The sequence below is a fragment of the Schistocerca gregaria genome, chromosome 3 (genome assembly GCF_023897955.1).
Source record: "Schistocerca gregaria isolate iqSchGreg1 chromosome 3, iqSchGreg1.2, whole genome shotgun sequence".
Taxonomy (NCBI): Eukaryota; Metazoa; Arthropoda; class Insecta; order Orthoptera; family Acrididae; genus Schistocerca; species Schistocerca gregaria.
The window spans coordinates 431,959,880-431,987,377 of record NC_064922.1 but is presented as its reverse complement, the minus strand read 5'-3'; the positions used below and the strand labels follow the sequence as shown (position 1 = coordinate 431,987,377).

The 27,498-nt window shown below is 41.5% G+C and overlaps 1 protein-coding gene across 1 annotated transcript in view; it reads right to left on the bottom strand.

Annotated features, from left to right (window-relative positions):
• The window catches only part of LOC126355406 (solute carrier family 22 member 7-like), a 159,835-nt gene extending 135,339 nt beyond the window's left edge, over positions 1-24,496 (bottom strand). The window contains exon 1 of the mRNA XM_050005710.1: positions 24,441-24,496. Within this exon, the coding sequence (XP_049861667.1) occupies positions 24,441-24,452 (12 nt within the window). The 5' untranslated portion in view covers positions 24,453-24,496. The remainder of the gene's footprint in view (positions 1-24,440) is intronic.
• Positions 24,497-27,498: the final 3,002 nt, after the last annotated feature.

Sequence of the window (27,498 nt, the reverse complement as noted above, 5' to 3'; positions counted from 1 at the left end):
CTACAAAGTGCCCATTTGAGGGAAGGTACTTGGAAGCACTGTGGCGCAGTTAACCCAACAGTTTCGCCAGGGGGTTGGAGAGCCATTGCAGTTGACTTTAGAAGAGCAGCTAGATATGAGTAAAGAAACAAATAGTATTCAGTTAGTGTAGACATTTTTCGAGTGGACGGGGCGCTCTTGCATGCGGTTACACGGACTACAGTATAGGGCCACGTACGCATATGTAAATAGGGTAAGTATTTCATACTTTAACGAAAGAGAGAGCAAGCAAGGGGATTTTAGATGAATTGCAAGGTTGGTCAGTGTGAGTAGATATTATTATAAATAATACGCATTCAGCAACATCCTTGCAGGGAAGTAGAATGAATCTTAATATGGTTCAGAAGGATTACATTGCTCAGGTAACAGAGCTAGACGCATCAGAGTTGGAAAACAGGAGGTAGAATAAACTGTTTGCTAGATTATGTCACTCAATGCATGTACGATGAATAATCGTTTCTTCATTGACTGAAAATCGGAAATGGTAAAGGGTCTGTATTACATGGTACCCTTAAGCGAACAAAAACAGATGTCCAGGTTGTGTGGTGTGAAAATATTATACCCATGTGCCATGGGGAGTTTAGTAAAAAGAGTATCAAGTGCTGTCCTTGGGAAGGAAATGGTAGCAAGCTTCCATGAACAGATGTGGAAGAAGGTAATTCCATCTAGAACAATGAGAAAATTATTGACTCATGGGCATGGCACAGGCTATTTGGCTGGTCACTATCCTGTACAAAAGTAGGGGTGCTGGACTAGATCTTCTCTTAACTCATGATTGTACTGTTTGTTTAATTGGAGCCTCTGGGGAAGGCACAGGTCTAATTCTTATTGTCCTTTTTTTTTACTTGTAGTACCTATCCAGTGGTTGTCATTCCCTCTCGTTCAGTGGAAGTGGCAACCACTTGTGTAGAAGGGATGAGAAATAGTACCGTGTTTGAAATTTCGTGACGCGTGTGGCGGAGAGTTGGCAGAGGCAATACATGCCGTGCCTTCCTCTGGTGTCACAATTCAGTGGTTAGCGGTTGGAGCTACAGAGCTGAAGCAGAGACACGGACCTGTGCCCTCACAGGGAGTGTCGTGGGCACTAGCTGACAAGTCATGGAGTGGCGATCGCACGGAAAGCTTTAGGTATTCATTTCTCCCTCGTGTTGTTTGAGTGGGTAATAGTCGACAAATAATCTGAAAGTGATTTTGTGACTCCTCAAGCAAGCACTTAAGTGTGAGTCGCAGAGCAGTCATATGGATGTAAATGTACATCCGATCCAACCCCTCCTGTTACCAGAACCCAACAAGTGGCTATAGAACCAAAAGCTGGAGTAAGATCTATCAAAAAGGAAGTTAAAAAACCGACTCTGTACATAATGAGTATGGGGAGTTATCAATCTTACATTACATACAAGGGGAAACTACCAGGCGGCCTCATTTGTAATAATACAGACCACTCAAGCAGGACAACCCTAGGCCTGAATTTCATCTTAGTATGAATTTAACTAAACTAAAACTTTTACTTTCCGACCTTGTAGCAGGAATAAGTGGAAAAGCGGTTGTAACCAGTACCACATCAGCTGAAAGTAATTCAGTTGCTGTTAATGACACCCAGATTGTAAACAATGAGCCTAAACATAGCAGTGATGGTCCAAATGTTTTAAACGAAGGTGCGTTTCCGCCTTTAGGCGTACGTGGGAAGACCACGATTTAGGAACGGTAAACACTGATCCATTACCTCACAGTGTAGCCCAGGCTAGTGAAATGGAAATGAGTGTATGGCATTGTTGGCTGGGAGGCCCCTTCCGGGGAAGTTCGGCCGCCAAGTGCTAGTCTTATTTCAGTCGACGTCACATTGGGCGACTTGCGCGCCGGTGATGAGAATGAAATGATGATGAGGACAACACAAAACCCAGTCCCCGAGCGGCGAAAATCTCCAACCCGGCTGGGACTCGAACCAAGGCTCGCTTGCATGGCAGAAGAGCACATTACGACCCAGCTAAGCATGCGGTCGACCAGTAAAGTAAGTTATATCACAGCTGATACTAGCAACGTCGAGGCAACAAACTGTAAATTCTCAGCTTCCAAAACAGCATCGTAATCGTAGTCTGACGGTTTACAACAACCTACTCAGAACTGTAGTTCGGGACGACGTGTTGGACAGTGCTCTGGAATCAAGTCTTGAAAAGCAATCAGTGGCACACCCAGTGGAAGCATTTGCGTCTCCACCATCTGAAACAATAGAACAATTATTAACGGGCACGACCAAGATTGTTGGTACAAAAAACCCGAACCAAATTTTGACTGAAAATCCTAAGAGGAAAATTTCTGTGAACGGAAACGAAGATGGACAGAAAGATATAAACGAAGAGACCTCAACAACTTCCAGTAGTGACCTAGGTGAAAGCGAGGTAGCAGAAATAGCAATGTCCAACTGTGAAGCAGTCTCCGATTTTGAACACCAATTGTCTGTAGACAACTGTAAGGGAGGAAAGAGAAAACACAAACAGGAGACGGAAATTTAGGGAAAGAGAGGCTAAGCCTATTCTCAGTCCAAAATTCACCCCTATTACAAGATTAAGAAAAACAAGCATAGACACCGGAACTGAGAACAAGTACTTCACAGCCAAAAAAGACATAAATGACCTACTAAAATTTAAAAAACTGACATAAAATATCAACTGAATGTTAACGAAGCTAAAGCTCACGTTTCTCTACGCGGCTACCGCGCGCAGTCTTGCCACCGTTCGAGTCCTCCCTCGGGTATGGCTGTGTGTTGTTCTTAGCGTAAGTTAGTTTGAGTTAGATTCAGTACTGTGTAAGCAAGGATCGATGACCTCAGCAGTTTGGTTCCACAAGAACTTACCACAAATTTCCAAAATTTTCTCCAACAGTCTTTATAGGCGGCCAAAATCGATAGAGCGTTATAGCAGGAAGCTGAGACTAGCAATCCAGAAGAAGTTGCAAGGTACAATGCCCAGCAACATTAACACGTACGGTATTCAAGTGGTAAAGCTCGTAGACTTTTTAGAGGTACAGGAATATCTGCATAAATAGAACATATTATCTTTGTGAATATGTATGCTCCATCTGGAAGTAGTCGTAAGGAAGTGAACATCGAGTTTCTCAAACACGAAATTATGTCTGTTTCACCACATGCTTAAAGCAAAGTTGTATTTCTTAATGATTTTAGGTCTGCTGGTAGTAAAATGGATCAGAACTGAAATTTCAACACAAGCAAGTGGGCCCACACGTTGCCAAGGTTGTTTGACTACACTGCAAAAGTTTCGCTGTGAAGACATTACAAATCCTTTATGCAGTGCTGATTTCTCCCGACACACTTTCCATATTTTTGGAGCCCGAAAAAAGACATTCGTGGCTGTCGATTTGCTTCAGGCGAAACTGACACACTTGGGTACAACCGTGGTTCCGTGGGCAAACACAAAAGTTATTCCACGAAGGCATTGACCATCTTATCTCGCAGTGGGATAAATATGATAACATTTATAATGAAACAATAAGCAGTTTACTTACTTTTTTACATCTGACTCGTTTTCATGAGACTGTTACGCTATGGGTTAGTCGGCTGACGTTGAACGTTGAGGCAATATTACACTGTCCCTCCGCCTTCCTACTCCGAAATCTCCATCCCTCCTCCCCTCCTACCGGCTCTCTCAGCAGGCCACTTGTTCTGTGTTTATTTAGATCTAATTTATTACCAGTTTATTCCAATCTCCTGTTAGTCCATCTCCTCCTTCGCCCTCTCTTTGCCTATCACCTCCTTAACTCCCTCTGTATCAATCTCCTCCACCCTTTTCTCTGTCTACATCCTCCACCCACCACCCTCTGCCCTTCTTACCCCGTCCTTCTTTCTGCCCATCTCCTCCCCCTTTCTATGTACACCTCCTCCTCCTTTTTTGTGCTCATCTCCCCCTCTCTGACTAACTTTCCCACTTTCTTATCTCTGTACATTTCCTCTTCCCCCTACACCTTACCCAACTACTCCTCTTTCCTCTATCTGTTCATTAATCCTCCCCCCTCTTTAGCCATCTCCTTCTCCCCATCTCTCTATCCCCCCCACCCCTTTCCTCCAGTCCATCTCTTCTTCTGCCCTTTTGCTCACCATCTCCTCCGTCCCCTTCTTCCTCTCCCCTTTCTCTTTCCATTCTCCTTCCCCCTCTATCCACCTCCTCTTCCATCTATCTGGGTCCATCTTCTCCTTCCTCCTCCTGTCTGCCAATCTCCTCCAGTTCCTTCTCTCACCACATTACCTCCCCACCCCAGTAGGTGGTTGCTGCTGCTGGTTCTTCCACTGTGTTTCTTTCCAGATAGTAAATAATGTGAGTACCAAGATCCAGGGGTTTAAGCTGAGCTTTCTCCCATGGCTTTGCACACATATCCACATGACACATATATTTCATCTATATTTAACGTATTTCATACGAATTTGTACACATATTTCACCTTTATCTCTAGTGAATTTACACTTGAGATCTCATTTTCACAGAGCTCATTGTGTATATCGCCTTACCTCCTGAACTGTATGCTGTACAATGAGATAGCTTTACAGGTACATTCAATGATATATGTGGCTACTAGCTCCGAAATGTGTTATGAATAGAACTAGTAGCAAATAAGTAATAAATTAAAACTAAATACATCTAGTGTTTATGATGTATCTCCTGAACTATGTGTCATACAAAGACATATTTTTCTAGATACATTCGCTGGTATATGTGGATACTGTGTGCGAATAAAGTTAGTACCAACGAAGAAATAAAATTAAATATCATGCCTCATACGGCAGTTTCTCACGTAACTCAGTGTTTATGACGTCATATCTCCTGAACTCTGTGTCTTATAATGACAAGTATGTGAATACTGTCTGGTAAATGTGTTTTGAGTACAATTAGTAGTAAATGAAAACTTCTTTGTTTCGTGCAGCAGCTTTACAGCATGAACAGCGAAAAATGTAATAAGTGAGAAAATTCATCATTTTGTGGAGTTCGTCAGTGAGAAAAAGTTTTGTACAGGTTTGAAATTATTTGTAAAGTTTGTTGCAAGTCTCTAAGTGCTCCCGTTCTCAAATACTGGATGCTTAAAGTGTGGGTATTCGCTTTTTCACTTGCACTCCCACTCCTCTGATAGGTAGCTTGTTCTTACGCTCACAGCAACAATTTCCAGACAAGAACTGATATGTGTACCAACTTTGGCTGAAAATAGTCCAGTGGCTTAGTACCAGATGTGGAACATACATATATATTTACATACATAAAAATATGTACTTTATAAGGATGTTACAAAAAGGTACGGCCAAACTTTCAGGAAACATTCCTCACACACAAATAAAGAAAAGATGTTATGTGGACATGTGTCCGGAAACGCTTAATTCCCATGTTAGAGCTATTTTAGTTTCCTCGATATGTACCGTACTTCCTCGATTCACCGTCAGTTGGCCCAATTGAAGGAAGGTAATGTTGACTTCGGTGCTTGTGTTGACATGCGACTCATTGCTCTACAGTACTAGCATCAAGCAACATCAGTACGTAGCATCAACAGGTTAGTGTTCATCACGAACGTGGTTTTGCAGTCAGTGCAGTGTTTACAAGTGCGGAGTTGGCAGATGCCCAGTTGATGTATGGATTAGCACGGGGCAATAGCCGTGGCGCGGTACGTTTGCATCGAGACAGATTTCCAGAACGAATGTGTCCCGACAGGAAGACGTTCGAAGCAATTGATCGGCGTATTAGGGAGCACGGAGCATTCCAGCCTATGACTCGCGACTGGGGAAGACCTAGAATGACGAGGACACCTGCTTTGGACGAGGCATTTATTCGTGCAGTTGACGATAACCCTAATGTCAGTGTCAGAGAATTGCTGCTGTACAACTTAACGTTGTCCACGCCACTGTATGGAGAGTGCCAGGGGAGAACCAGTTGTTTCCGTACCATGTACGGCGTGTGCAGGCACTATCAGCAGTTGATTGGCCTTCACGGGTACACTTCTGCGAATGGCTCATCCGACAATTTGTCAATCCTCATTTCAGTGCAAATGTTCTCTTTACGAATGAGGCTTTATTCGGACGTGATCAAATTGTAAATTTTCACAATCAACATGTGGGGGCTGACGAGAATCCGCACGCAATTGTGCAACACGTCATCAACACAGATTTTCTGTGAACGTTTGGGCAGGCGTTGTTTGTGATGTCTTGATTGGGCCCCATGTTCTTCCACCTACGCTCAGTGGAGCACGTTATCATGATTTCATACGGGATACTCTACATGTGCTGCTAGAACATGTGCCTTTACAAGTACGACACAACATGTGGTTCATGCACGATGGAGCTCCTGCACATTTCAGTTGAAGTGTTCGTACGCTTCTCAACGACAGAATCGGTGACCGATGGATTGATAGAGGCGGACCAATTCCATGGCCTCCACGCTCTCCTGGCCTCAACCCTCTTGACTTTCATTTATGGGGGCATTTGAAAGCTCTTGTCTACGCAACCCCGGTACCAGATGTAGAGACTCTTCGTGCTCTTATTGTGGACGGCTGTGATACAATACGCCACTCTCCAGGGCTGCATCAGCGCATCAGGGATTCCATGCCACGGGGGTGGGTGCATGTATCCTCGCTGACGGAGGACATTTTGAGCATTTCCTGCAACAAAGTGTTTGAAGTCAAGCTGGTACGTTCTGTTGCGGTGCGTTTCCATTCCATGATTAGTATGATTTGAAGCAAAGTAATAAAATGAGCTCTATCATGGAAAGTAAGCGTGTCCAGACACATGTCCACATAAGATATTTTCTTTCTTTGTGTGTGAGCAATGTTTCCTCAAAGTTTGGCCGTACCTTTTTGTAACACCCTATATACGCCTGCATCCATTTTTATAATATAGGTGGATTAGGGCAACCATTTTCCTGATCACTGCAATTTATTATTCTTACCACAGATGTCTATTACCCAGTTAGTATACTTCATGACACAAGTTTGGCGCCCACTGTTAGTAACAAGCTCATTATTGCACACAAGACACAGGTAATGCTGTGCTAACAAGTAAGTATAAAAGTACGTGAAGTTCCATAAATGCATGATATTTGGCTAGTTACAACAATTAATAACATGTTCAGCGCGTTATTTAAGCTTTATAACTTTGAGCATTGTAAAATATGAAGCAGAAATTTCATATTTACATGATGAAATTAAGTGCTTTAAGGAACTCACCAACCGCTTGTGCTTCCAGTAGACAACATTATCAGCACTAACTTAGGTGTATGGTTGCTTTATCAACGTTTTAAAACATTAAGCAAGCGTTTGCACATATCAGATACTTGAGTATAGTGCACACAGACTGCTCATGCTCCCCTACCAAAAGACATATGCTACCAGCTACAGATGCCATCCAGCTGCTGTAGCACACTTCCACACACTGCCACCTCACAGCAGCCTGCAAGTAGACACGACTGCACTGTATCAGTCAGTATCTCTTCTTGCGTGACCCAGTGTGACCTGTGTATCCTCATGTGGCACACCGACTGCCTCAGCTGACAGGTACGGCCTTTACCTTATCTCCATCAGACATCTCATGCTTCTATATGTTTTTGCTTCAATGCGTTCAGGCACCCTTCCACAAGCACAGGCAGAGAGGATTTGAAGAGTACATACCAGACCTGTAGGCATAATACTGCCTAGGTACAATATCTTGATGTCTGGACGTCATTCAGCGCCAGCATATGCTCTCCAGACGCTTTGTCGTAGTATCTTGACACCGAAGGCCAGCTGTATAGCCTCCAGATGACTGGAGTTTATCAGAGATGCTTTGGGAACTCAAATGGGAGTGACTGGAGGGAAGACGACTTTCCTTTCAGGGAGCACTGTTGAGAAAATTTAGAGAAACGACATTTGAGGCGAGACTGCAGAACAACTCTGCTGAAACCAATGTAAATTTCGCCCAAGGACCACGAAGATAAGATTAGAGGGATTAGAACTCCTATGGAGATAAAGGACAGTCGATTTTGACTTGCTCTGTTTGTGAGTGGAATGGGAAATGAAATGACTAGTATTGGTATAGGGTACACCGTAGCATACACCATACATACAGTGGCTTGCGGAGTATGTATGTAGATCTAGATGTAAACAAGCTGTACAATAATGTCTACCTGTTGGAGGGTTTCAGTGGCTGTCCAACGATATCGTCCGATTACATGATAAATCAGATGTGGCGGCGGCTTTTGATGTAGGATATGTAATGGAGGCAGACATAGCATATCCTACTAGTTTGGATACAATGCGCAGCTGTTTGCTGTTATGCCCAGACTGCCTAGGATAAAAATGATCTATATATCATGATAGAAACCTCCAGCAGTGTTGCATTTTGGTTGGAACTGATTAGTCATCCTCACTATTAAATTTGTTCCATCATTCTGATTGAAGAAATACATTGATGTTAACTTTGCTAAGAGGACTTTTGCAACATTTGGTTTTGGGCAAGGTTTTTAAAATACAATTTTCGGGAAACCATGACGAAATTCACTTAACAGCTAAATAGATTGGCTTTTATGGCGTTAAAACTTAAATAGCTTGGCAAAACTTAAAACAGGCCACAATCTTCTACAAAGAATTCGTCACACTGTAGATGGCTAAGGTTTTGGCAGAGTTCGCGAAACCTGTTTACGTCAATATGTGTGTGCAACACTTATCCAGACTCCACATGTACCAGTTTCACTATAAGTTTTAAAAACTCGTTTTGCACACCCGAAGTTACTTTGGATGGTTGTATATGCAGTATTAATATGCCACATCAAAATAATATTAATGGCATAATAGAAACAAACAGCAAAGTTATCGCAGAAATGAATTATGTACCTAATTGCCACTGGCTGAGGAGTTTGTAGGTCTTATATCGAAAATGTACACATACCATTCAATACACAAGCCACTGAAACATGGACAAAGTGTTTACAACATGAGGTCTCAATGGCTCTCAAAGCTGACGATTACTCGAATTCCATTGCAGTAGTGCTGGTAGTATTCCAACTCCTCGTCCACATATGGCATACCAAGATAATATTCAGGTCGTGAGGTAGATACTGCTTCACAGCTGAACATTGGCCTGTCACCTCATGTCATTTGTGAGGATCACTTAGAAACCATCTCATACTCACACTATTCATTGGAGTGTCAGCAACAGAGTCAATTATTCATTTGTGTGTTTGTCCGTGCGTGCGCGCGCGCGCACGTGTCTCTGTGTGTGTGTGTGTGTGTGTGTGTGTTTGTGTGTGTGTGTGTGCATTCTATGTATCTCTCTGAGCTGATTGCACATATGTGTGCGTCTGACTTAAGCATTTTGCAAAGTTTCATTTGTTGTTATATTTTGAAACTTTACTAGTCCCCAAAATCAGTATTATCAGTTTTTAGTGGCACACAGTTTTTTCGCTTCCCTTTTAAAAATGTCACTTTAACATTGCAGTAGCTTTATCAAAGAAATACAACTCTAACACAACAACAGCTGTATTTTTAAAAAAGAATGATAACTGGAACATTTCAACAACTATATCAAAAAAGACAAATTTTTATCTTTTAAAGCCTCTCATGGGAAACATATTGAGCTGCACACTATCGGAAGCATATATAGATTCTTTTAACTCTTCATTAGTGTATGTATTTGTTCTCAATTTAATGCTGCTAGTCGTTATTATTAATAGTTTTCATTTCCGATGTCAAACCATCTCTAATATCTCAAGGAAATATCATGTAAAAATTGTAACTGCAGAAAATGTATGTAAATAAATCAAAAATTAATTCCTTATTGTATATTACTGCTGTTCTTATTTACAAAATAACCCCCAACACATATGTAAGTACATAGATACATATGACAGCTTACTGGCGGTGTCCTTGTGTATTACATGCTAATTATGCACTACCCACATTATAGTTCCTTGTGTCTTGGCACATTTCATGTCTCTGAATATTTCAATGATGCAGCGTTTGTGGAGAACATTGTGATAAGACATCCTACATTTGTGTATATAGCAAAAGATATATGCTTATATACAAATTGCCCTGATTCAGTGTAGATGCCTTAATTGTTGGTGCTCAATAAGAAACATAATCTCATAATTATTGTTTAAAGGTGCTGAAGGAAAGTCTCTGTGGGAGAAATATTACTAACATATACTTCACCCATTGTGCTGAATTTAAGCTGCGATACTGTGTGACATCATTGCATTGTTTCAAGTATATCAAGCTAAGAAACTCCTAATTCTCCTATGTTACCACTGAGAAGTGGTGCACCGATGGCTGTGTCTTACGATTTTATACTTTACACTCGCGCTTCTGCACGTGCTTCAAGTGCTCATGTATTGTGATTTCTTCACCTCAAAAGTCGAGAAGATTGTTGTTTTGGCCTACAGTATTGAACTCAAGATAGTCTAATGCCTGGATAGCCAATGGGAGGTATATTTCATTCGTGGGCAATTCAGTGGTTTTAAATTCTAAGCCCACTATAGGGAAGAATCAACTGAGGTACACATTCATTGCCGTGTAGCACTGGACACAAATCTATGTGATATTAGGAATACTCTTGTATGTACCAAGCCCCCTTGTTTAAATCAATTGGTGCAAACTAATTCATACATAGAATTAGCAGTCATCCTTTTAACCTAATAGTGTGTCACGTAACATCTAAATTTTCGTATTTTTTTTTTCAAAGTAATTGCGTACGTCATCAGTGTACACATATGAGAATTTTCAAGGTGCCATTGTGAGTAACGTCTGCTACATAAAATAGCAGTCTACCTGTGGCTAAATAATGTTGTTGGTGATGTTAATTTTAATTTCATTGCATATACCAACGACTCTGAGAATGAATTCCTCACATACTCATTTGAGACATTACACATTCGTTTCCCCTTTGCTTGTGCACGATAAAATAATGTTAATGAAAACTAATAATCGCTTCACCCTGGAAATGAAAGGTTTCATGCGTGCAGTTAGAACTATTGTTTTAACGTTGATCACTGATGGCTGGTATCTTATTATTTTAATTATATGTCAATAAGGAAACAGTCATCAATTACATCACAACTACATTATATTTGTCATCTATGTATATTTATGAAACTTCCTGGCAGATTAAAACTGTGTGGCCGACCGAGACTCGAACTCGGAACGTTTGCCTTTCGCGGGCAAGTGCTCTCCGCAGTTTCCTTTCTGTCAGGAGTGCTAGTTCTGCAAGGTTTGCAGGAGAACTTCCGTAAAGTTTGGAAGGTAGGAGACGAGATACTGGCAGAAGTAAAGCTGTGTGTACCGAGCCTTAGTCGTGCTTCGGTAGCTCAGTTGGTAGAGCACTTGCCCACGAAAGGCAAAGGTTTCGAGTTAGAGTCTCGGTCGGGCACACTATTTTAATCTGCCAGGAAGTTTCATATCAGCGCACACTCCGCTGCAGATTGAAAATCTCATTCTATCAATATTTATAGTTTAGTAAATATGCCAGCCACAATTTTTAAATCCAGTGGAAATGGAATAAAATCCTCAGTTTACAGATAACCACTAGCAAAGCATCACGCCAAACAATTGTCGTTCTTGTATAGCTCCGGATAGGCTTACTGACGGTTGCCTGCGAATCCGCTGATGCCGCATCTGTGCCTGGTCTGGCGTGCCGCTCTCTCTTTCTCTCTCTCTCTCTAATAATTGAAATTGGCAACGCAGAGTGTCCATCATTGCCTAATTCAAGCGTCAGTGGAGCGTCATCTACATCTACATGACTACTCTGCAATTCACATTTAAGTGCTTGGCAGAGGGTTCATCGAACCACAATCATACTATCTCTCTACAGTTCCACTCCCGAACAGCGAGCGGGGAAAACGAACACCTAAACCTTTCTGTTCGAGCTCTGATTTATCTTATTTTATTTTGATGATCATTCCTGCCTATGTAGGTTGGGCTCAACAAAATATTTTCGCATTCGGAAGAGAAAGTTGGTGACTGAAATTTCGTAAAAAGGTCTCGCCGCGACGAAAAACGTCTATGCTGTAATGACTTCCATCCCAACTCGTGTATCATATCTGCCACACTCTCTCCCCTCCCCTATTACGCGATAATACAAAACGAGCTGCCCTTTTCTGCACCCTTTCGATGTCCTCCGTCAATCCCACCTGGTAAGGATCCCACACCGCGCAGCAATATACTAACAGAGGACGAACGAGTGTAGTGTAAGCTGTCTCTTTAGTGGACTTTTGCATCTTCTAAGTGTCCTGCCAATGAAACGCAACCTTTGGCTCCCTTCCCGACAATATTATCTATGTGGTCCTTCCAACTGAAGTTGTTCGTAATTTTAACACCCAGGTACCTAGTTGAATTGACAGCCTTGAGAATTGTACTATTTATCGAGTAATCGAATTCCAACGTATTTCTTTTGGAACTCATGTGGATCATCTCATACTTTTCGTTATTTAGCGTCAGCTGCCACCTGACACACCATACAGCAATCTTTTCTAAATCGCTTTGCAGCTGATACTGGTCTTCGGATGACCTTACTAGACGGTAAATTACAGCATCATCTGCGAACAGTCTAAAAGAACTGCTCAGATTGTCACCCAGGTCATTTATATGGATCAGGAACAGTAGAGGTCCCAGGACGCTTCCCTGGGGAACACCTGATATCACTTCAGTTTTACTCGATGATTTGCCGTTTATTACAACGAACTGCGACCTTCCTGACAGGAAATCACGAATCCAGTCGCACAACTGAGACGATACCCCATAGCTCCGCAGTTTGATTAGAAGTTGCTTGTGAGGAACGGTGTCAAAAGCTTTCCGGAAATCTAGAAATACGGAATCAACTTGAGATCCCCTGTCGATAGCGGCCATTACTTCGTGCGAATAAAGAGCTAGCTGCGTTGCACAAGAGCGATGTTTTCTGAAGCCATGCTGATTGCGTGTCAATAGATCGTTCCCTTCGAGGTGATTCATAATGTTTGAATACAGTATATGCTCCAAAACCCTACTGCAAACGGACGTCAGTGATATAGGTCTGTAGTTAAATGGATTACTCCTACTACCCTTCTTAAACACTGGTGCGACCTGCCCAATTTTCCAATCTGTAGGTACAGATCTATCGGTGAGCGAGCGGTTGTATATGAGTGCTAAGTAGGGAGCTATAGTATCAGCGAAATCTGAAAGGAACCTAATCGGTATACAATCTGGACCTGAAGACTTGCCCGTATCAAGCGATTTGAGTTGCTTCGCAACCCCTAAGGTATCTACTTCTAAGAAACTTATGCTAGCAGATGTTCGTGTTTCAAATTCTGGAATATTCCATTCGTCTTCCCTGGTGAAGGAATTTCGGAAAACTGCGTTCAATAACTCCGCTTTAGCGGCACAGTCGTCGATAACAGTACCATCGGCACTGCGCAGCGAAGGTATTGACTGCGTCTTGCCGCCTGTGTACTTTACATAGACCAGAATTTCTTCGGATTTTCTACCAAATTTCGAGACAATGTTTCATTGTGGAATCTATTAAAGGCATCTCGCATCGAAGTACGTGCCAAATTTCGCGCGTCTGTAAATTTTAGCCCATCTTCGGGATTTCGCGTTTTTCTGAACTTCGCATGCTTTTTCCGTTGCCTCTGCAACAGCGTTCGGACCTTTTTTTGTGTACCACGGGGGATCCGTTCCATCTCTTACCAATTTATGAGGTATGAATATCTCAATTGCTGTTGCTAATATATCTTTGAATTTGAGCCACATCTCGTCTACATTCGCATAGTCAGTTCGGAAGGAATGGAAATTGTCTTTTAGGAAGGCTTCTAGTGGCACTTTATCTGCTTTTTTAAATAAAATTATTTTGCGTTTGTTTCTGATGGATTTGGAAGAAATGGTATTGAGCCTAGCTACAATGACCTTGTGATCACTAATCCCTGTATCAGTCCTGATGCTCTCTATCAGCTCTGGATTGTTTGTGGCCAAGAGGTCAAGTGTGTTTTCGCAACCATTTACAATTCGCGTGGGTTCGTGGACTAACTGCTCGAAATAATTTTCGGAGAAAGCATTTAGGACAATCTCGGAAGACGTTTTCTGCCTACCACCGGTTTTGAACAAGTATTTTTGCCAACATACCGAGGGTAGGTTGAAGTCCCCACCAACTATAACCGTATGAGTGGGGTATTTATTTGTTACGAGACTCAAACTTTCTCTGAACTGTTCCGCAACTGTATCATCGGAGTCTGGGGGTCGGTAGAAGGAGCCAATTATTAACTTAATTCGGCTGTTAAGTATAACCTCCACCCATACCAATTCGCACGGAGTATCTACTTCGACTTCACTACAAGATAAACCACTACTGACAGACACAAACACTCCACCACCAATTCTGCTTAATCTATCTTACCTGAACACCGTCTGAGACTTCGTAAAAATTTCTGCAGAACTTATTTCAGGCTTTAGCCAGCTTTCTGTACCTATAACGATATCAGCTTCTGTGCTTTCTATTAGCGCTTGAAGTTCAGGGACTTTTCCAGCGCAACTACAACAATTTACAACTATAATTCCGACTGTTCCTTGATCCAAGCACGTCCTGTAATTGCCAAGCACCCTTTGACATTGCAGCCCACCCCGCACTTTCCCGAGGCCTTCTAACCTAAAAAAACCGCCCAGTCCACGCCACACAGCCTCCGCTACCCGCGTAGCGGCCAGTTGAGTGTAGTGAACTCCTGACCTATTCAGCGGAACCCGAAACCCCACCACCCTATGGCGCAAGTCAAGGAATCTGCAGCCAATACGGTCGCAAAACCGTCTGAGCCTCTGATTCAGACCCTCCACCCGGCTCTGCACCAAAGGTCCGCAGTCGGTTCTGTCAACGATGCTGCAGATGGTGAGCTCTGCCTTCATCTCGTAAGCAAGATCGGCAGCCTTCACCAAATCAGATAGCCGCTGGAATCCAGAGAGAATTTCCTCAGATCCAAAGCGACACACGTCATTAGTGCCGACATGTGCCACCACCTGCAGCTGGCTGCACCCTGTGCTCTTCATGGCATCCGGAAGGACCCTTTCCACATCAGGAATGACTCCTCCCGGAATGCACACGGAGTGCACACTGGATTTCTTCCCCTCCTTAGCCGCCGTATCCCTAAGGGGCCCCATTACGCGCCTAACATTGGAGCTCCCAACTACGGCGTGTAGGTTTTTGCACAGTTCTTGTTTTCCATTCCTTACTGAGTTATTAGTTTTGGCAGTCTGACTCAAACTAAAATAGAGTGTTTTGTGGTATTATTCGTGAAATTTATTTACTAAGCAGAAGTGTTTGTGTATCTTGAAAATGGAAAAACAGGAAGAAAGTGAGATTTCCGCAGTACCATGTAAGTCTTGTTTACAGACAACTCCAACAAAACGCGCTCTGACAGCAGGAATAATACGACTGAAACATGCAACTGAGTTTTGACGGCAAAACTAATCCAGAATCCACAATGTCTATAAATATTTGTAACACCTTGTGGCACTGGTGATAAAATGTTAGCATCAATACACATGCTCGTTAGGAAAGGTAGTCTTAATCAATAGCAACGACATCAAGCAATGCAGTCGTATTACTGCATAAAATTCACAATCTAACAATGGCGAAAATGTGTTCAGCACACAGAAGACCTACAGAAAAACGATTTTGAAAACTAACTCTTCCGAGGCAGTGAATTGAGCCTACAATCATCTACTCCAATGATAACTCAACAACTACAGATGATAACAGCAAAAACGCAATGAGGTAGATGACACAAGTGAACACCACTTTTCCCTCAATTAACTGTCCAGTTATAACAACACCGATTCATAATGAATAATTTAATAAAATATTATAAAGTAAAAGCATTGTACTGTTAGTGTTTTGTATTCATTTGCAAGCAAAATCTGTATGTACGTCCGACTGGATTCCATGGGGAACGTTTATGCTCAGTGACTGCACAAACATTTGTAAAACAAGGTAGGAATTTACTGGAATCAGTTGCGTAGTAATCTTGTTGTTTGGCAGACCTAGATTTCAGCTATCTTAGAGTCAGAGTTAACGTCAGTGCTTTTAAAAAGTATCACACTGACAAATTATGTGTCTTCGTTAGCCTGTTCTCTGCTTGAAATTGCAGTAATTACATTTTTTACCCTGTGCATTGAAAAATGCAAATAACGACTTGAATGAGACGGTTTTTGAAATGTTTTTAAATTCAAGTATGTACACATACACTGCATGATGCGTTACCCATAATCAAAGCGGAAACTGTTATAATGAGTAAAAGAGGTGCATGTGACTGTAAATGAATTTCGCTCCCTGTGTGACAACTGTGCGCTAACAGCCACCTGCCAGAATGACTGGGCAGAACTGTAGCGGGGTAAGGACTGTAAAGAGAATCGAATCTGCTATCACTGCGGGATGCAGGATCATGTCTCGAGAGACTGTCGCTGCAAGAAGAAAGGTAATGAGAACAACAGGCCATCTGCCAGATCTTTAAACGAGTACGGGGGCGTACAGGCCATCACTCCGTCCGCCCCTTGCCAGAGACAGTGATTCCTGTTAGTTTCAGCGAACTTCAGACCGAAAATTACTTCGTGATAGGTGCTGCATATCGTTGGAGAAACATCAAACTACTTATTGACACAGGAGCACAGCCGGCCGCTGGTGGCCGACAGGTTCTAGGCGCTTCAGTCTGGAACCGCGCGACCGCAGGTTCGAATCCTGCCTCGGAAATAGATGTGTGTCATGTTCTTAGGTTAGTTAGGTTTAAGTAGTTCTACGTCCTAGGGGACTGATGACCTGAGGTGTCCCATAGTGATCAGAACCATTTGAACGATTTGAACAGGAGCACAGACCTCATTAATGTGGTGTTGCATAAAAATTGAAACCGCCGCTATTAAAAGCGCAAGGGTTAAACGGAGAAAAGCTGCGTAATTATGGAGAAGTTGACGTAGAATTAATTCATGGCTAAGGCCAAGATGAAGGTGAAAATAAAGATAAATACACAGCAAGGGTGGAAGTTACGACGGTGTACTTGTGTTTGATTTCTTGTCCGCTAACGAAGCAGAGATATTTGTCACAGAAACAAAGATGAGACAAGGCCGTAGCAACTACAACCTAGGATATCGTTCTTCAGATCGTACTCAAACGAGCATCAATAGTGACGTCATGGGAATGGAACATCCGAACGATGCATCAGTTCAACCGTCCGAGTCGATGTTCAAATTGATAGCCTCAGCAAATTCCTATGGGAGCAATAAGAACAATCTACGTTGAAATTGAGTCACCCCAATGCAAGGAAGGAACTTTGTTATTAACTGAGCGACCCGAGAAAAGTGAGTTACTGGATACAGTGCATAGTTATGTTGCTAGAAGTGTAGGTGTCGTTACAATGGTGAGACAGAATTTCGCAAAAGTCCCGGTTACAATAATGAATAGGAGCAATGAGGATGTTGCTTTGAAACGAGGAACGAAAGTTGCTGAAGTGTCGAACGTAAGTAAAAGTGACGTAATAAGATTCCAGATGAGGTAACAAATGCTGCAGTTATAAACACAGATTTTGGTAACAGTACCGCAAAATTACAACTAGGAGACGAAGTTAATAAGATTTGGGAAAAAATAGAACATTTGACAGCTGATGAACAGAACATTTTAGCGCCTGTTCTGATGAAGTATGCATATTTACTCCAAGAACGTGCAAAATTACCTGTCACTCATGACGTTTAGCATCGTTTTCATTTAGGGAATGCAGTCCCAATCACACAGAAACCTCGCCGGATACCATTTAGTAAAACAGAGTTGGTAGAAGACTTGGTTAACGAATAATTAGTAGCCGGAATTATAAAAACAAGAGATTCCTCAGACCCACTGTGATGTTCGCCTGTTGTAATTGTAAAGAAGAAATCAATTTCTGGAGAACCACAGTTCCGTTTTTGTGTTGATTACCTATCTTTGAATGCTGTGACCATGCTCGACATTTACCCTTACCAAATTTAGTGGGAACCTTGGATTACTTGGGCAGATGTAAATTTTTTCAGTATGTGATTTAACAAGTGGTTATCACCAGTTAACAGTGCATCCAGATGATCAAGCAAAAACCTTCTCATGATACCAATACCTGATCAGAGCGCTGAGACTATAGCTACAGTTTTTGTAAAAGAATGGATTGTTAAGTTTGGATCACAATTAAGTATAATTAGTTATCAAGGAACGAATTTTATGGATGGATTACTTAAACAGACTTGTAAGCTTACTCAAGTAACTTGGTTAAGGACTACACCAGCACACCCTGAGGAAATACGACAATTGGACTGTCTGTTTAACGTACTGTTATGTTGTTACAACACCAAAATGCACAGCAAAACTGGCCTAAGTCCATATGGGGTCGTCTACGGAAGAAAAATGCATTCACCTTTGGACTTTGCACGATCGACTGCCGGAATCAGCAATGAACATGTAAAGGATCTAGCACGCAAACTAAAGGAAGCATGGAGGGAGTGAAACAGCGGAATCATCAATCCTTTCTTCAGGAAGCTAGACAACACGACCGCCAAGCAGCAGTGCCACAGCATCGAGTTGGAGATCTTGTGTATCTGAGCAACGTGGTGTTAAAGAAGAGCCTAGTCAAAAAGCTTAAGAAGTGTTGGGAAGGACCGTATCCAATCTTGGAGGTGTTTTCGTCAGTCACTCTTTAGCTCCAACTGCAATTTCGTTCGATTGTCGTTCATGTCAATCGTGTAAAGCCATTAGTGGGTAGATTTCCTGTAGTGTCGCAAGACGACGGGCACCGACCGACAGGCAGACCTGCTGTTCCCAAATCTAGGAAGCGAGAATTGCGAGCTCGCAGTCCAGACCCCGAGGCCGAGGCATCGCCACGTTCCGAGCGATCCTGTTCCAGACACCCCTACAATCTGTGTAAACGTGTGCAGTGTGTGAGAGTGCAATGCGCGCGTATATTTCAGTCATGTGCTTACGTGAACGTGTTGTGAAAATGTAGTAAAGAAGCTATTGCACGAGTGCACAAGTGAAACTAAACCCTTTATTCCAGGGGTTACCACCAGAAACTCTTATTTTACGTTCATTGTTAACTCTAGTATTTAGAACTAATTAAACATGTTCATTTTTATTCTAACGCCTGCTATTATAGCGAATTCTACTAATTCTGTAGTAATAGTAGCACAGAGTACAGGTGTTTTGTTTGAATCACGTTCAGACATGGTAGTTTCAAGAAGTAATACACAACTTGTCCTCAAGTACAATCTAAGTGAAATCCAGCAACAATTCAATTATGTAAAGAAGCAAATTGACCTAATTCGTTTTGTTAAGGGCAATGTTACAGCTTCGTATAATAACTGGATCACACTGTTTTTTAAAGTTTTTGCCACACAAAACTTTAATTAGGCATAAACGTGCTTGGTTTGTTTTTAGAGGGAGTATGCTTCGTTCTGTATTTGGTATTTTAACTAGTCGAGATCTACTAGAAGTTAAAGGGAAAATATTAGCTCTTGAAGAACAGTCCAGTACAGATTCAACTAACCTTTCTAATGAAATTATCGTATTAAAGAATATGCGAAGAACCATTATTAACCACACAGTTTTCATTGAAGAGACTGTAATGTAATTTATCTCACATTTCCACGTACTTCGTAATGAAACGAAGGCAAATATCCAAGAACTATTCCATGGATTAAATGCTGTGAGTGCACACCCAAATTTAAACACTCTTTTGTTAAGGATTACTGATAGTTTATCAAATGCTATAAGTGATGCTCGTAACTCAAGAACAGCCTTTGAAAGTAGTTCAAATGATTGTTGAGCAGCTTACTACTACATCTAGAATAATTTTTACACATCCTCCTATCAATTGAACGAAAGCTAGATGCAACATATACTATGATTTACCTTCATACAATTTGTATGCTTACTATAAGCTAACCACCACACAGTCCTTAATAATTGAAGATGAATTAACTGTTACTGTGTCTATTCCCATTGCTAGATCAAAGCATAATTGTGAAATGTATAACATTTATACTTACCCCGTGAAATGGAGACAGGCAGGTATTCATGGAAAGTATGTACGGATTGATTATCTTCTGATCAGCAAGTATCGTAGATATTTTGTGTCCCTAAATGAAAATGATTTGCATATGTGTAAACGTAGTCATAAGGTAATTTGCCCTGAATCGTCGGTATTCTTTGTGTGCAGCTGTGAGAAAGAATCGTTTATGAATCATCCCCCCAAGAGATAATTGCTCTAGAATTTTAACGCATCTTTGTCATCCATTTCTTAAACAATGTTCTGAAGGTATAATTTTCTCATTTTACTCCACCCTTGATGGCACATTTGCATGTAAAAGCTATGATACACCTGAGGTACCCTTTACACTAAAATTGAACAATAGTGTATTAATCTTGAATGCCACACATTGTGATTGATCATGAGAACTATTTGATATGCCTAGTGTGTTGCCAACTACATTTCATGCAACTGTACGTTTGCCATTAATGAGAATGTTATCTGTTTATTGCAATGGTTCATACATAATAACATATGGAAAGCACTCATTATCAAGTCTTTGCTGAAGACAACAATTTAATTAAGGACATCCATTAAATTGTAACCTCTCCAAATAATGAGTTAAATTTCATTGAAGTAGCAAAATGAATTAAGTCTTTCAATTCATCCAGTAATGTTAATGCATACTTGATTGTCAGTATTGTGTTTTACTGCTTTTATTAATATGTTTTTTGTCAACAGCATTTCTCACATACAAAATTGTCATCTTGAAGGCACACTTCTCTGTACTGAACGTTACTGTGTCTGTAAATGAAATACATGTTGCAATGCCTTCTGATGCGACAAATGACGAAAAAGGTACATAACGCCCAGGAGGTCGTTTTGAGCCACCTATGGTTGCCGTTTTTCTTTGCGGAGAGTGATGTAAGGGTCTACGGATTGCGCACAGTAGTACGGTACGTTAACACGTGCTCGCCAGCCGACCTGCCTGGAATGCTGACAATCTGCATGGTCAGTAGACTCGTGTCCGGCCGCGACTGGCCGCCGTCCGCAGCGAGCAGTATTAATTAGCGCGGCCTCGGGCGCGATTATGTCTCTGTTCTTAGCTCCCCATAGAGCCTTTTGATACGACCGTAATAAGCCGGTGTTAGGATGTCAGACACAGTGATGACGGGTGCGCGTAGTGTGCGTGTTTTATAATCCGCCTCCGTTTATAAAATTGTTTAAACTTACCTCTAGTTTTCGCGTATTGCCGTACCTCAAGAACCCACCGCTTACAAATCCTGGCAAAATATTCGTGTAATCATCATCCGGGCCAACAACACAAACTAACCCCCTTGTATTAGGTTACCACTTAGCAATGAGATCGGTACATATGCCCCTCGAGGTATCACCGTGTCAGTATTGGCTCTTGAACGAAATACTTTCATGACCCCTGGTCTAAATGCACTAAATTAAAGGGCCTAGTATGCGTTTCGAGACTCTAAGAGAAAGAAAACTAGGAGATAAAGCGTTATCGCTTACCCTGCAGATTAAGGATTACTAATATTGCGCCGGCTGCGGTGGTCTCGCGGTTCTAGGCGCACAGTCGGGAACCGTGCGACTGCTACGGTCGCAGGTTCGAATCCTGCCTCGGGCATGGATGTGTGTGATGTCCTTAGGTTAGTTAGGTTTAAGTAGTTCTAAGTTCTAGGGGACTGATGACCACAGCAGTTGAGTCCCATAGTGCTCAGAGCCATTTGAGCTATTTGAACTAATATTGCACTGTGCAGGGGAAAACCGATTCCGTGTTTCTGCTTTTGCTTTTCTGCGCTCAATTTCGGTCCGTGTGTTGCACACGAGTGCCTGCACAATAACTTAGGTGCCAGCAACAGTCTTGACCAATTTCTTTGAGATTTGTGTTTTTGACTGTATGTCTCCGGATCTCTCATATTATGAATTGTTCTTCTGTTCAACATATCGATCCTGTGATTGGTCGACCTTTTTTTTTTTTTTAATTGAGCCACAGTTCTTCTATAGACATATGACAGGAGCACCTCTTTTTCTAGATTACTGGAAACGTAAATATTCCCAGTTACTGTAACTGTTCCTCACAGAAAGTAGTCATAGTTGCTACAAATGATTCATGGTTGTTGATAACTCAATATGGATACCCTCAAAGATGTGAGGTCTATTTGTTGCCATTTGATCTATGGCATTTACATCATGAGTCAGCTTCCAAATATCTGTTGCAGGTTGTAATTACCTCTCTTAGTGAAGAGATCTTGATAGGGTTGCAATTTAGAATAGATTTAGTACATACTATATGAAGTTCGTTTATGTAAGTGAACTACAGGGACAACGATTTTGTGTTTAGGATTCATAACAACTACTGTTCATCTTATTGAGGCTGTAAGTTGTAAATTACTTATCGGACACTGTACAATACCAGAAGACAGACAAAATAGCTTAATACACAGCTCCACGAAAAGTACAACACACGTGTCATTAAGACCAAGCGATAAGAATAATTCGAAAATTAAAATTCTTACTGGAGCAAGGTGACAGTGCATCAGAGAGAAACTAATATTCTCGTTGATAATTGTAATACTGTTCATTACGAATATTCATAAATGTCCACATAAATATGTCAATTTTTTGGTTATACAAAAATAAGCCGGCAGTTCCTGAAATAACACACATTTTGTAAGTGTATTGTAAGAGTCGTGTGTGTTCTACATACCTTAAATCGTGAATACCATGGTTATGTAGACATGTACTGATTATTTCTGGGTAGCATTTGTGCTATTAACCGATTTCTGGCTAAATATTGAACGAAATTCGTCCATCCTTCTTGCAAGATATCTGAGCCAGGCGAAATACCCTCAGACTTAAAAAAGAATAACATCATTACAATTCCAAATAAAGCAGATGCTGACAGGTGTGAGTATTACCGAACTATCAGTTTAATAAGTCGTGATTTAAAATACAATCCTGATATCTTTACAGACGAATGGAAAAACTGGTAGAAGCTAACCTCGGGAGAAGTTCAGTTTGGATTCCGGAGAGATGTAGGAACACTTCAAGCAATATTTACCTAACTACTTAGAAGATACTGGCGGTTATGGGAAAGCAAACCTCCACTTATAGCATTTGTAGTCTTAGAGATAGCTTTCGACTATGCTGACTGGTGTTCACTCTGAAATTCTGACGGTGGCAGGGGTAAAATACGGGGAGCAAAAGGCTATTTACAACTTGTACAAAAACCAGACGGCAGTTATGAGTCGTGCGGCTTGATAGGGAAGCCGTGGTTGAAAAGACAATTAGACAGAGTTATAGTCTATCACCGATATTATTCAGTCCGTACACTGAGCAAGCAGTAAAGGAAACCAAAGAAAAATTTGGAGTAGGAATTAAAGTTCACGGAGAAGAAATAAAAACTCAAATGTTTGCTGAGACATTGAGACAGCAAAGGACGTGGAAGAGCAGTTAAATGGAATAGATAGTGTGTTGAATAGAGGAAATAGGTTTGAACGTCAACAAACCCTAAACAAGGACAATGGAACTTAGTCGAATTAAATCTGGTAATGCCGAGGGAATTAGGTAAGGAAACGAGTAACTTAGATTAGTAGTGGAGCTTTATTACGTGGGCAGTGAAATAGCGGATGATGGTCGAAGTGGAGGTGATATTTAACGTAGTCTGGCAACTGAAAGAAAAGCGTTTCTGAAAAAAAGAAATTTGTTGAAATCTAATATATATTTAAGTCCTAGGAAGTCTTTTCTGAAAGCATTTGTCTGAAGTGTAGCCACGTATGGAAGTGAAACAGAGTCAATAAACAGTTTAGACAAGAATAGAGTAGAAGCTTTTGAAATGTCGTGCTACAGATGCATGCAGAACATTAGTTGTATAACTGATGAGGTGGAAAATTGTTGTGCAGTTTGATTATAAGAAGGGATCAGTTGGTAGGACACATTCTGAGACACCAATTTAGTATGGGAGAGAGGCGTGGAGAGTAAAAATCGTAGAGGGAGACCAGAAAATGAATATGGTAAGCAGATGTAAGTTGCAAGAGTTACTTGGAGATGAACAGACTTGCGCAGGATAGAGTAGCGTAGAGAGCTGCACCAGATCAGTCTTCGCACTGAATACCACAACGCACAACACATTCAACGATGCTGAGATACTTTATGGATGATCATTGATAACAAATTTGTGTTATGGATTTCTTACCGTTCTGGTTAGTACAGCTTACGATGCTAAAGCTAATCCTTTAATATTTACTGGTGCAGTTTTAAATTCCATATGTGAGAAACAGACACAGTCACACAGAGAGCAATGTAATAAGAATTATGGCAATTTGCAGGAATCAGTGAATGTGAATAATTGAGAACAACACAATAGAACAATTTAATACTCACATCCTCAGTCATAATAGTGAAGTCGCAACAGTGTTTCCTCTTCGAACTGTTGTTGTCTTCTGCTCATCCTTCTGTGGACTGTACTAGAGTACGTATCTCCTGTTGTACACAACTAAAACTGATAAGCATAATTAGCAGTAAAATATTAACTTTCGGCTTTATCCTGACTCCTACGGACAACGCAAAGTGACAACAAAATTTACTTTGTGTTGCTTCTAACTCTAAACTTAGAAAACCAAACTCATGCGATAGTAGGTTGGAGTACTATCAAAACGGCGCGAAAGTTCATGCTCCAACTTATGTGAGACCCTTATAGCTACCAAATGAGATTAACAGTTCTCTTCTCAGCTGATACAACACTGACGGAAAAAATCATAACACCAAAAAATATTTAATGTAGAGTAAAGATTTTTCTGGAATACGTTTGTCTAGGTAGCATATTTAAGTGATTAATACTGCAAGATCAGAGCAAGACAAGCCATCACAAATGTGAAATGCTGGCACATTAATAACCGGTGCAAGCGCCAGAATGTTGAATACAAGCACAGAAACGTGCATGCACTGTGTTGAACAGGTGCCGGATGTCAGTTTGTTGGATTGTGTTCCATGTATGTTGCACTTGGTCGGTCTCGTCAATACAGGGACGGTTAATGCCGTTTGTGGATGACACTGCAGTTGTCACCTAATGATGTCTGCAAAGGTGATATATATATATATATATATATATATATATATATATATATATATATATATATATATAATCGAAAGTTCACTGAGGCTTTTTGCGGATGATGCTGTGGTATATCGAGAGGTTGTAACAGTGGAAAGTTGCAATGAAATGCAGGAGGATCCTCATCGAATTGATGCATGGTGCAGGGAATGACAATTGAATCTCAATGTAGACAAGTGTAATGTACTGCAAATACATTTCTGTAAAAATATAGTTTTCATGCTGCAAGTTTGAAAGTTTTACAGTGTGTAGATACATCCCTTAGGAACAATAATTTAAATTCTCCACATAATTTCCATCCCTCTCAACTGCCTTACGCCATCTTGGAACCAGCGCCTGTATACCCGCATGGTCAAATTGTTGGAGCCACTGTTTGGCAGCGTGCACAAGAGAGTCATCATCTTCAAACCTTGTTCCACGAAGAGAGTCTTTCAGTTTACCAAAGAGATGATATTCGCATGGAGCCATGTCAGGACTGTAAGGCGGGTGTTTCAGTGTTGTCCATCCGAGTTTTGGGATCGATTCCAAGGTTTTTTTGACTGACATGTGGCCATGCATTGACGTGCAACAGCAAAATATTCTGCTTTTGCCGATGTGGTCGAACACGACTCAGTCTAGCTTGAAGTTTCTTCAGTGTCGTCACAAATGGATCAGAATTTATGGTGGTTCTACTTGGCAAGATGTCCATAAACAAGACTCCTTCGGAATCGAAAAACACGGTAGCCATAACTTTTCCAGCAGAAGATGTGGTTTTGAATTCTTTTTTCTTGGGTGAATTTCCATGATGCCACTCCACTGATTGCTTCTTCGTCTCTGGTGAAAAATGATGGAGCCATGTCACAATTCTTCCAAGAAATTCATCTCTACCATTCTCGTATTGTTCCAAAAGTTCGCTGCATACCGTTTTTGTTGTTTCTTTGTGAGCCACTGACAACATCCTGGGAACCAAATTAGCACAAACCTTTTTTAACGCCAACACTTTCAGTATTCTGCAAACACTTCCTTCCCCTATCGAAACGTAGCGTGCCAATTCGTTCACTGTGATGCGTCTGTCAGCAGTCACCAATTCGTTAACTCTCTGCACATTGTCTGGAGTGAGTGCAGTACGAGGCCTGCCGCTTCAAGAACAATCCTAAATACTGCCGTGCCCATTTTCATCACGTAACCTGCTTGCCGACCGACTAACTGTACTGCGATCTACAGAAGCATCTCCATACACCTTTATCAAACACTTGTGGATGTTTCCCAATGTCTCGTTTCAACAGCACAGGAATTCTATGACAGTACGTTGCTTCTGACGAACGTCAAGTGTAGCAGCCATCTGGAAGACATGCTGCGACGAAGCCACTCACGGGAACAGGTTGAACTAAGTTTGCAAAGAAGCGGGAAGGATGTGTCTACACACTGTAAAACTTTCACACATGTAGTACAAAAACTATATTTTTACAAAAATAGTGTACATGTCTTTTGGAGTGACCCTCGTAAAAACAAAGAGGCATGGTACATCGTAGTGCGTAAGGAAATTACGAAACCTTGACAAAAAAACGACACACAACGAAAGAGTTATCTAAACATGCGTAAATCAGTAGATGTCATGTACATGTATAGACAAACAAATTATTACAATTTCAGAAAAGTTGTACGATTTATTTTAGAGAAAGACCTCCATAAATTCAGTGAACCAATAACGTGTCGGTCCACCTCTGGCCATAAGTTGCTCGGCTGGGCACTGATAGACAGAGTCGCTCGATATCCTCAAAAATATCATGCCAATCTCTGACTAATTCGTGTATTAATCGTCAAAATCCTGAGCTGGTTGGATGATTCCAGTCCATAATGATCCAAACGTTGTCATTGAGGAGAGATCCGACAACCTTACCGGCCAAGGTAGAGTTTGGCGAACACGAGGACAAGCAGTAGAAACTCTCGCGGTGTGCGGGAGGGCATTGTCTTGCTGAAACGTAGGCCATACGTCCAGCAAGGCTTGCCATGAGGAGCAACAAAACGGGGTATAGAAATCGTGGATATTCCGCTGTGCTGTAAAGGTGTCGCGGATGACAACCAAAATAGTTCTGCTATGAAATAAAATGGTACCCAGACCATCATTCCTGGTTGTGAGGCCCTATGGCAGGGGGGCAGTCAGGTTGGTATCCCACCAGCGTCCGGGCTGTCTCCAGATACATATCTGCTGTTCAGTGGGGCTCAATTCGAAGCGGCATTCATCACTGAAGACAATTCTACTCCATTCAAGGAGATTCCAGGTGGAAGACGCATCTGGAGACCGTGCAGTCATTTTTTTATCATATAGTAAATAAACTCACATATTCA